At 42.0% G+C, this 12,121-nt stretch overlaps 1 protein-coding gene across 6 annotated transcripts in view; it reads left to right on the top strand.

Moving 5' to 3' along the window:
- The window catches only part of SEL1L3 (SEL1L family member 3), a 152,579-nt gene that overhangs the window by 75,993 nt on the left and 64,465 nt on the right, over positions 1-12,121 (top strand). For all 6 annotated transcript variants that reach the window (XM_063619748.1, XM_055245888.2, XM_055245889.2 and 3 more), the window contains exons 14-17: positions 3,508-3,570; positions 5,399-5,575; positions 8,738-8,865; positions 11,897-11,980. In XM_063619748.1, coding sequence (XP_063475818.1) covers positions 3,508-3,570; positions 5,399-5,575; positions 8,738-8,865; positions 11,897-11,980 — 452 coding nt within the window. The remainder of the gene's footprint in view (positions 1-3,507; positions 3,571-5,398; positions 5,576-8,737; positions 8,866-11,896; positions 11,981-12,121) is intronic.

Raw genomic sequence — 12,121 nt, 5'->3', positions numbered from 1 at the left:
CTAGGAGACAAGCATGAAAGTCCCACCTCTGCAACCATCAGGTATGTCCTTGGAGTCACCTCATCTCATGGGACAGTGGCAATGACCACAGATTGAGTGAGATAATAGGACCAGTGAACTTTGGGGACCGTAAAATGCCGTGTTCTTTATACAAAATAGTATGGCGTGACATGGTGGCTCACACCTGTAGTCCCAGCACTTTGGGAGGCCAAGGTGGGTGGATCACCTGAGGTCAGGAGTTCAAGACAAGCCCGGCCAACATGGAGAAACCCCATCTCTATTAAAAATACAAAAATTAGCCAGGCATGGTGGCTGTGCGTGTAATCTCAGCTACTCAGGAGGCTGAGGCAGGAAAATTGCTTGAACCTGGGAGGCAGAGGTTGCAGGGAGCCAAGATCGTGCCACTGCACTCCAGCCTGGGCGAGAGAGCCACACTCCATCTCAGCAAAAAAAAAAAAAAAAAAATTAGTAATAGTTCACACTGATTGAGTGGTTGTTACCTGCTTTGCATGTATTAATGCATTAAATCCTCACAACCAACTTACGAGGTTGGTACCTTGGTGTATTATGATTGCTGTTCATTTACATGAAGACAAAGGCACAGAAAGGTTTTGTAACTTGCCCAAGGTCACCCAACTGGTGCATTTCTGACCTGGGACTGGGATCTAGGAAGTCTGGCTTCACAGTCTGTGTTCATCATCCCCAGACACAGAGACATCAATTCATCAATCTTGGAAAAGTAAAAAGCTTTGGCTTTGGTAAGGAAATTGTTGGACTTATGTCCATACCCAAAGAAAGCAGCTGCCCCCAAAAAGTAAAAGCATCTTCAAACAAGGCCAGGCCCATCTCCAGAACACAGCTGTGGCCACTCAGTAATTAACCATGGCTGTGGCTACATTTCTAACCCTCCCTACCCTATCAAAGCCTGAAAACCTATTGGTTGTTGTGGTTTCCAAATTGAGGTCCCAGACGTTCTCTTTCCAGTTGTCAAATCAACATAGAAATGTTTTGAATCTGAGCCATATGTGAATGCATTCGTGTATTTGTTCAATAAGCAACCATTCCATTCAGGGCTGACACTGCTAGGCTCTGGGCTAGATGGAGGGGCATATGGATGCATAAGTCACATCCCTGACCTCAGGGAGCTCATACACAGAGAGGAAGGCAGAGGACCTAGATCAATTAAGCACAGAGGAGCAGCACCTGTCCACCGGAGTGGAGGCCGATCGCTGTCCAAAGATAAAGACACAAATCAGACATTATCTCTGCCCACCAAGATCTCACAATCTACAGGGAGAGGCAAATCCAGAAATAAATGACTCTGGGAGTGACATAATGCCTTCTCTGGGTTTGCTCTCTCACCCCTTAAGGCTTTTTTGCAGGGGGCTGGGGGGGTGGGGTTCTGCATTCTTGCTAAGTTTTCTCTGGGTGGGAGGAAGGAAGCCCTTTATTAGCATCTCAGGGAAGATTTCCGCCTGTGGCTAGAAGATCTCCTCAAGTGTATTCTGTGTGAAAGAACCTCACGCTGAAAATGGGCTTTCCATATGGAAAGAACACTAAGTGCATTTGACTGTGTGGGGGCATTGGGCTTTATGCAAAGATGGTACCAAGATGGTGGCTGTGATTCATTCCAGGTAGTCGAGTCCATCTTATCTTGCAGCCACATGAGGATAAAGCTTTGACTTTGATAGCAGCAACTGTCCTCCATCCATTCACTCAGTGGATGGTTACTGAGTACTCACGATGTACCAGTCTTCACATTTCTCTCATTTAACAACTTCCAGTACTACTCAGATTTGTGTAGAGTACATCGTCTTTGTGCAAGAAAAGTCATCCCACTTTTGACTCAATAGCGGGTATAGTGTAAACATCCCTACTCTAGAGTGTGTGAGTTGTCATTGCAGCTCTAACTGTGAGGCTTTGGCTAAGTCAACTGCTCTGGGCCCCCATTTTATTTCTTCAAAACAAATAAGAGTTGGAGAAGATAAACTTATACTTCAACCAGGCACCAACATTCTGTGATTCTGGTCTTTCTGACGCTTTTCCAGAAGTGCAGAAAGTTTGTCTCCTCCCCCCTCCAGTTACTCCAAGTGTCCTTCTATGTCCTTTTCCCTCTCCTCTTCCTTCCTAATTAAATGAAGCAGTGGTGCCATTCTGAAAAATATTTTCATCTTCCACTTTGCTTCAGTTCATTGGTTTTATTAAATAAGCAAGTTAAAGTCGAGTAGAAACTTGGCATATGTAATTTAACCTTTAGTTGGATTCAGTTTTATTTGGGGTCCTGAGAGATAGACAGTCAAGAATATGCTGCATGGTTCCTGGATCCTACAAGGAGGTTATGAACTGAAATAGGCAGAAGAAAATAGAGAGCGGCGGTTACAAGCTTGGATTCTGGAGTCCACCTGTCTGGATTCAAATTCTGCCCCCATTTCCCATTGTGTGACTAAGGGCACATTTCTCAGATGAGAATAACAGCAGCACCTCAGGTAGGGTCGATGAAGCACTTAGACAGTGCTTGGCCAACGTTAATTAACACAGGAACGGTAACTAGTGCTGTTTCCATTTACTATAGAGCTAAGTGTTTAAATAGAGTTTATAGGTGTGTTTGTTGCAAAACCCTCCCACATCCAAATCACAGGCGATCCTGTCAACGGTTGTCTGAGTCCAGGAGGACCCCGTGTGGCACATGGGGATTGGGGGTATCAGTAATTCTGAGTTTGGAAGCAGCAGTGGTTTACAGTAACCTCCACCCCCTTGCCTGGCATCTTTGCTTTCAGATCTATGTCAAGAGATACCCAAGGACCTCCTTCCACGCTACCCTTGAGCCCACCATCTCCCCAGTGGTCCTCCAGACATCTCAGTGTGTTCCACAGAGTTTCTCTCTTGTGACAAGAACCCCAAAGCCCATGTCTCTCTGTAGTGGACAAACCACCTCATCTGGAAAATCTTGATTTTGCTGGAAGAACCTTGTTAGTTTCTGTTAGTTACATCTGAGGCAACCGATTCTGCTGCGTTCTATCTTCTGTGGAGCCAGTTCTTGAGCAGATTCTGAAGCAACAATGTTCCACCCTGGAGATCCCAGCCAAGGCTGATGAAGGCTGCAAGCGACAGCCTGGTAACTCTTGACTGTCCAACACAGATAAAGTGCTTTATCTGGCTGGCAAATTAGGTAATCCCAAGAGGAAAGCATCCAGGATGACCAAACTCATTTAACCTGATTCATAGCTTCCCCCAGTAGTACCTGTGGATTGACAGGGTTGCAACTGACACAGCAATTACTGCTAGGCTGCGAAGTTGAGGTTTGTTGCCTCTGCTCCACAAATATAAGCGAAATAATAATGATGATGATGATGAAACAACACTACCTATAGAAACCCCTAAGCTTGGGTTTAAATGAAGAAAGTTAGGGTTTTATTTTTAAGTATTTTATATCCAACACTAATGTGTCTGTATGTGTGCAGTCTGGTTTTATTTTCTTTGTAATCATCGCTGTTTATCAATGTTTAGGGTCAAGGAGTAAAAAAGAACAGACGACTTGCCTTAGAGCTGATGAAGAAAGCAGCTTCCAAGGTAACAAACGCATATTGTCAGAGGGAAACAGTTCCACCACACACACCCACACGCTCTCGCATGTCTAAAAGAGGAAATGGCCAGCCTCTTCCTACAAAGCCCTAAGGTAGAAATGGGGTGGGGAGTGGTTGGTCGCCAGCACGGCACCCTCACTGCAGTGATTAGTCACTTTTTAGTTACAATACATACAGAAACTTGCCACAATGGGGGCAGCAAAATTCAAAAGCTGAATTCACCTTCCAGTCAATAGCATTGGGGTTGATTTTGTTTGAAGGCTAAAATTATAATCAGGAGCTGCCCTGATAACAAGCAGCAGGACCCCTGGAAATTGGATGGGTATAAATGCCGTTGAATTCAGGAAACCAGAGGCCTAACTCCTTTGAAGGTTAACTCTGTGGTGTCCGTTTCCCATTTGTTTCCTGTGCATTGATAACAGGGCTGTTTATTAAGTTTATTGCTAGGTTTGGGAATTGTTTTGCTTTTGTCACTACATTTAAGTGGTATCTTCAAGTCAGCTATTTCCTATACAGCTGTACAGAATGGAGGTTACAGTGTTGCTTTTGAGGGGCCCCCACCCACACATGCACACACATGCACACATATACATACACACATATGCCCAATGCATGCACAGCCACATGTGCACACTCATATGTGCATGCATACCGATGTCCAAATAAATAGATTTGCAGAAACTACTGTAAATCTACACCTTGACAAGGCACCTCATAGCCCTTTTGGCACCTGGATGTGCCTCCCAAGGCTGCCAATATTTGCCTTAACAATGAAGACTCCTAAAATGACCATGCTGATTTTTCTTCCTCATTCTTGTCTCTTGAGGAGTTCAAAGTTGCATACAGCAGGATGTTGGAGCATGGAATAAGAGACCTAAAAGATTGTTCCTCCATCTGTGTGTTGTCAAGAGGACACATGACCCAGGAAGAGGGAACCCCCGATACATACCCCAACAGAAACCCCAACTCCTTACCCCAACAGAAACTCTAGGGCAGAAGTAGAAAAGTAACTTAATGGTAGTCATGGAAGTCATTGGTTCCAGAGCACCCTAAAATGGGGCCGTGAGGGGGTTTCTTGGAAGCTGTGAAATTTGCATCTCTGTAGCCATCCTAGTGGTGAATTGATATCTAGTGTGCTTTATTCTGAATGAATTTCAACAGAGCTTAGGTGAGTAATGAGGAAATACAGTTTTATTGATCTGGAATAGTCATGGCCTGAAAAGCGTTATATGATACTCATCCTCACTGCCGTCCCCTTCTACTTCTGCCCCTCCCAGACCCTGAACCCCCTGTCAGAACTGGGGGTACTGTGCAAAGACAGAGCATCTGTGCTGTGCAAGTAGGATGTTGCTGCTGCTTCCCATAGAGTGTGTGTTGGTGTTCAGGGCAGAGAAATCAACAGATGGGCAGGTGGATCACCTAGAAACCATCCCAGTCAGGGCAGGTTTCAGGCCTCAGTTGAGCGTTCATGAATTTCAAGGGCACTATTGATGCAGCAGGGCAATCAGAGGCCTTTTGTAGACAAGCGTGTTGCATAAGAGCCCACAGGAGCAGAACAATGATTTGGGGGCTAACATTGCTGCAGAGATGGAAGGCAGAATCCCAGCAGAAGTCGGGTGAAACCCACCTGGGAAGAGTCTCAGGCAGGCTTGTGTTTTCTAGCACTTAGCTTTTCTTTAATGCCATCTGCTCCAAAATAAGAGAAAGGGAAGGTTTTGTTCAGACTTAGGCAGAATGCTTCCACAATAATTGCTTCCAGAGCTCTTTAGATTTCATTTTTCAAAAGTTAATTTCTTTCTTGTTCCAAAATTCAGGGATTGCATCAGGCAGTCAATGGCCTGGGATGGTATTACCACAAATTCAAGAAAAATTACGCCAAAGCAGCAAAGTACTGGTTAAAAGCAGAAGAAATGGGGAACCCAGATGCATCATACAATCTTGGAGTCCTGCATTTGGATGGCATCTTCCCTGGAGTTCCTGGAAGGAATCAAGTGAGTAGCACTTGAGACCCACTCTGCAACTGGTCAGTCACTTGATCATGAAGCATTTGTTGAAGGTACACTCTGTGCCCCAGACACAACCCCAGACACAGTCCCTGTCCTCGAGGAGCTCAGAGGGTCTCATAGGAAGACAAGAGAGTGAAGAGGAAAAGTCGGCATCTGGCCAAGTGCCAACTGTGGGGCAAATGGCATGACCCAAAGCTCTGGAGCTGGGAAACAGTGAAGGCCAAAGCAGCCAGGAAGGCTTCATGGAGGAGGGAGGCTTGAGCTAGAGGGAAGAGTGGGAGATGATGCAGGACAGGAATAAGCATGAGATGGAGCAGAGACTGATCTTTCTAGAAGCAAAGAGAACTAAGTCCAGATAGGATTGCCTGGTGTGAGACCAGTTTTAATAATAATGAAAACGCAATGGCAATCTTTAGTGTTGATCAAGCATTTCCTCTGTTCCAAGCACCATGCAAAACACCCTACCATGTGCCCTCTTATGTAATCCTAATTCTCCTCTGAAATACCTATTAATACTCTGGTTATGTCCATTTTTCAGACAAGTGACTGAGGTTCTGCGAAGTTAAGTAACGTAGGGTCACACACTTAGTGGAGTGAGGACCTGGCCTAGTGCACAGTGGAAGCCCACTCTATAAATAATAATGTTGATGTTGGTAATAATAACCTGAGCTACATTACTTTTTTTTTTTTCTGAGACAGAATCTCGCTCTGTCACCCAGGCTGGAGTGCAGTGGCACAATCTCAGCTCACTACAGCCTCCACCTCCTGGGTTCAAACGATTCTCATGCCTCAGCCTCCAGAGGAGCTGGGATTACAGGCGTGCGCCACTATGCCTAGTTAATTTTTGTATTTTTAGTAGAGATAAGGTTTTGCCATGTTGTCCTGGCCTCAAGTGGTCCACCCACCTCAGCCACCCAAAGTGCTGGGATTACAGGTGTGAGCCACTGTGCCTGGTCCTGAGCTCCGCTACATTTAACAAAATGTGCTGAACACCCACCCAGTGCCAGGCACCCTTCCGGACACCGAGAACATAGTGGCAGGCAAAACAGTCCCTGCTCTTATGAAGCTTTCATTCCACCAGATGGAAAAGACTATAAACAAATAAATATATAATAGGAGGGGAGGTGAAGATCAGTGCTATGCAGAGAACTACAACAAGTTCAAGAGGGCTGAGAGCGGTGGTTCACACCTGTAATCCCATCACTTTGGGAGGCTGAGGCAGGCAGATCACTTAGCTCAGGAGTTCAAGACCAGCCTGGCCAACATGTTAAAACTCCGTCTCTAAAAATACAAACTCTTATCCCTAAAAATACAGAAATTAGCCAGGTGTGGTGGTGCATGCTTGTAATCTCAGGCACTCGAGAGGCTGAGGCAGGAGAATCACTGGAACCCCACTGGCGGAGGTTGTAGTGAGCTGAGATTGTACCACTGTACTCTAGCCTGAGTGACAGAGCAAGACTCCATCTCAAAAAATATATATATATAATATATTTTTTATTAATATATATATTTTATTTATATGTATATTTTATATATTTTTTATTTATATATAGTTTATATATATAAATTTTTTATTTATATATGTTATTTATATATATAATTTTTTTATTTATATATGTTATTTATATATTTTATATATATGTAGGATGAGGGGGTGGAGATTGGGAAATGCTATTTTATAAGGGAAACCAGGGAACCAGGGAAGGCCCCTCTCATAAGGTGATATTGTATAGACTCCTAAAGGAATCTTACAGATATCTGGGAGAACATTCCAGAAGGAAGGAGCAGGCAGTGCAAAGGCCCTGAGAAGGAAGCAGGCTTGGTGTGCTAGAGGAGCAACAGGGAGGCCAGAGGAGTGGAGTGGAAAGCAGAAGAGATGGAGAGGGTGGGAAATAGGACCAGGGAGGAAGCCGACCAGTGTGAGACTCAGTTTCTGCTCTGAGCGAAATGGGAAACCACTGGGCAGTGTTCAATGGGGCAGTGATGGGCTGTATTTTAAAAGGTTCCTCCTGGATCCTGCCTACTGGAGACATGGACAGGAGCAAGGGGTTCATGCACTGGATCCAAGTGAGAGAGGGCAGTGGGCGAGACCAGGGCAGTGTCAGTGGAGGGGCTGAAATTGGGTTCTACATGTATTTGGAAGGTTGAGGCAGCAGGATTTGCTGATGGATTGAATGTGGGGTGTGAGAGGTGGAGAAGAGTCAGGGATGACTCCAAGGTGTTTGCCATTTGTTGCGTTGGAAGAATGGAAGTGGCATTTATTGCGAGGAACAAGATTGTGGCAGCAGCCGATTTGGGGGTAGGAGGGGAAGAATTGGAAGATTATTCTTTTTGAAGCACTGTGCTGAACCTTGAGAATGTGTTATCTCATTTAATCCTTGCAACAACCCTTCACTCTAGGTGCTATCTGAAGGCACATTTTTCAGTGGAAGGAAATTAGGTTTGGAGAGATTAACCAACATGCCCAAGTCCACACAGCTAGTAAGGAGCAGAGTTGGGATTTGAACCAAGCCTGCCTAACTTCAACGCCCATGCTTTCAAAAAACAATAGCCAACTGCCTCAGAAAAATAAGAGTAATCTGTGGAAATATACCCATATAGATGTTTGTCTTATTTTTTCCCTCTACCTGTCTCTGATGACATAAGAGTCTGTATATTTTTATGCATAGCAAATGTGTGCTAACTCTCCCAAGACATCTGTGAGTGAAGATTTCTTATTGTCACATTCTAATTCTCACCTTCCTACTGGAAATGCAGTTTTTACACATGTGTTTGAAGAAAGGTATTAAGCAGAGTTAGGAAAGCAAATGCCTGGATTTTCACCTGGTGTGACTTCTGATATAGTCTTCTATCTAGCCTTCAGGGGGTTATGTGAGGATCAAATGAGATGGCAGTGGTATTCATAATTACATGTTGTCTTATTTATTGGGTAAACTTAATCAACAGAATAGATGAGGCAAGGTCATACATCTCAGAGGCTGGCTTCTGTGATTGGCTGTCTTCCTGGAATTGTTGCTTGCCCTGGTTTTAAAGCTATCAGAAGTTATAAGTCTGTAATCATATCAGGCTTAAAGCATCTCACCACCTTGTCTCTGGTGAAACCAGCCCAGCTAGGCTGACTCGATGTTTGTTCATCTCTCGTTACAGACTTTAGCTGGTGAATATTTCCATAAGGCTGCGCAAGGTGGACACATGGAAGGGACCTTGTGGTGTTCTCTCTACTATATCACAGGCAACCTGGAGACATTCCCTAGAGATCCTGAGAAAGCTGTTGTGTAAGACTCTGTCACACGTTGCGTTTGAAGGGAAAGCCATACCCTATATTCACTGTGCCTGAGCATTTTTTTTTTTTTTTTTTTTTTTTGAGACGGAGTCTCGCTCTGTCGCCCAGGCTGGAGTGCAGTGGCGCAATCTCGGCTCACTGCAAGCTCTGCCTCCCGGGTTCACGCCATTCTCCTGCCTCAGCCTCTCCGAGTAGCTGGGACTACAGGCACCCGCCACCACGCCCGGCTGATTTTTTGTATTTTTAGTAGAGACGGGGTTTCACCGTGGTCTCGATCTCCTGACCTTGTGATCCGCCCGCCTCGGCCTCCCAAAGTGCTGGGATTACAAGCGTGAGCCACCGCGCCCGGCCGTGCCTGAGCATTTTTTAAATTGAGTTTTTTATTTTTACCAGTTATACATGCATGTAGTTTTAAAAGCCGTATAATTTGACAAGGCAAAATTAAAAATTTTAATTAAAAATTTAAAAATAATTTGACAAAGGCTAAACAAGAAATCCTTGCCTACCCCACTTCATCCCACCCCCAGACTCTATTTTCTGCTCCCTAGAATGAATCACTTTCAATCTTTTTTGAAAGATTTATTTTATTTTATTTATTTTTTATTTGTCTCTATTTCTAAATAACATGCTTATACCACTGTTTCTTGGTATTTTCATCCAAGGCATTGTCTAATGATGTCCCACTGTGAAGGATGAAGATGTAGTTTTCTTTGACTCTACCACCTCCCACTACTCAGCTCATTCATACTTCCTGCCATCTTTCATCTTCCCAATAAGTATATCATTTTGGTTACATTAGTATCAGGGTTTACATTATTATGACCATGTAAATGCTATTTCTAACTGAGCCATGTAGTATACTCTGATTACTTTTCCTTTCTTGCACAACTTTTTCTTTTCTATGGATTGCTACTTATTTTTTATTGTTTATTTGCTGAGCTTTCTGTATACTTATCATTTTCTATGTATTTGATCTCCAAATTCTCCTCCGGGTGCCTGAATTTCCTCTTGGTATGTCCAGACCTATCTAAATATTATATTTATTTAACCCTCTTGGTGACATCCATCCTGGAGTCTTTGTTCAGGACAATGCTGTCATGCTGAGATTAACTGTCATCATTATGGGTATTTACTTTCCCTCCATCTGTGTCTTTTTTGGTTCTCTTCTTTGTCAGACCCCATTCTTTCTCTTTCTTGGTCTGCACTTAAATTTTGGTAGAGCACATCCTATAGTAGGTTCCTGAGGTATGGTGAATGGGAGGCACATTTTTGAGGTCTTGCATATCTGAAAATGTTTTACAGGAGTTGTCAAACCATGACCCATAGATGAAATGTAGCTTGGTACCTGTTTTGTATGGCTCCAAGAGCTAAGAATGCTTTTTACCTTCCTGAGGAGTTATAAAACAAATGAAGAAGGATATGCAACAGAGACTATATGTGGCCCACAAAGCTTAAGATATTTACTATCTTGCTCTTTACAGAAAAAGTTTTGTCAACCTCTGTTTTAGGCCACCCTCACACTGATACCCTGGCTCTCCAAAAGATTGTTCTTCATAACACATTTGGGTTCAAATTCAACCTGACCTGACCTTGGTGATAAACTTGACTTAGACTGACTTGAAGTTTTTTATCATTGTTATTTAGTATATTTGACATGAATATTCATGTTTTGTGGATTTTCTGTTATCCTCTTGTTAATGATTTCTAGCTTAATTTCACTGTGATCAGAGAATATATTCTGAATGATTCCAATCCTTTGAAATTTGTCAAAGTGTGCTTTATGATTAGCATATGGTCAATTTTTGTATATGTTTTATGGCTTTTTGAAAAGAGTGTACTTTCTGAACTTGTTGGATACAACATCTACATATATATCAGTTACATCAAGTTTGTTAATTATATTATTCAGAGCCTCCCCATCCTTCCTGATGTTTCTTTTTGTGCTTGTTAGTTCAGTTACTGAAAGAAGTATATATTAAAATCTCCAACTGTATTTGTGGACTTATCTACCTCTCCTTTTAGTTCTGTCAATTTTGCATTGTATATCTTGAATCTATGTTATTGGATCACATAGATTTAGAATTGTTTTGTCTTTGTAGTTGATCCCTTTATCATTTTACAATGTCCTCTTCATCTCTGTTGATGGTTCTTGCCTTAAAGTCTATTTTTTGTGATGATCATATAGTTATACCTGATTTTAATGTTAGAGTTTGTATGACTTATCTTTTTCCATTTTTTTACTTTCAGCTTTTCCTCATTGTTCAATTTCAATGCATGTCTCTTGTAAGCAGCATATAATTGGGTAGTTGTATTTTTTAATTTTTAAAATTTTATATTTTTAATTATTTTTTATATTTTTTAATTTTCATTTTTAATTGGTGTATTTTGTACATTTACATTTAATGTAATTATGGATATGTTTGATTTTAAATACACCATTTTCCTGTTTATTTTCTATTTGTCACATCTGTGGGGTGTTTTTTGTGCCTTTTTTTAATCTCTTTTCTTACCCTTCCTTTGTATTAATCAAGTATTTAAAAAAATTATTCTATTTCTCCTTCTATTAGATTTTTAGTTATGCATTGTTAAACTATTATTTTAGTAGTTATAAATCTAAAGATTATAACAGACTAGGTCATTACTAATAAACCCCTAATAAATTAGGGAACAAAGCAAAATAGGGAAAGCTAATAATAAGTCAGTAAACATGACTTAATAGAGTACTAGAACTCTTGGTAGAGATTATATTTTTTCATATTGGTGGATATATTTCATTATGTATCTTACATGTCTTTGTTTCCATAAAAGAAAACTCCTAATCATTCATAAGAAAGGGCACTAAATGAAAAGCTCTCAGAATGCATTTTCTTTACCTTCTTAACAGTCAGTTCTGGTTTGTTGCTCTATAAAAATTCTAACTCGCAAAATATTCCCCGAGTGGGATTTATTGAGAGCATACGAAGAAAAGCATTTTATTAAATTTGCCGCAGTTTGCGTATTTTCTCTTCCCTTTTTTTTTTCAGATGGGCAAAACATGTAGCTGAGAAAAATGGCTACTTGGGCCATGTCATCCGCAAAGGCCTCAATGCCTACCTGGAAGGTTCATGGTAAGCTTGGGATCTACGTTAGAGCAAACTTTTTTCCCTGTCTGTCAGTATAGTCTTATGAAATGGAGTCTTAAAATGCAACTGTGAAAGCAATTTGCGGGGAAATCACAGCTCCCAGTAATGATATTCAGAGTATCACGG

The sequence above is a fragment of the Symphalangus syndactylus genome, chromosome 16, assembly GCF_028878055.3.
Source record: "Symphalangus syndactylus isolate Jambi chromosome 16, NHGRI_mSymSyn1-v2.1_pri, whole genome shotgun sequence".
NCBI classification, from domain to species: domain Eukaryota; kingdom Metazoa; phylum Chordata; class Mammalia; order Primates; family Hylobatidae; genus Symphalangus; species Symphalangus syndactylus.
The sequence above is the reverse complement of the archived record's forward strand: the minus strand, read 5'-3'. Positions and strand labels throughout refer to the sequence as shown.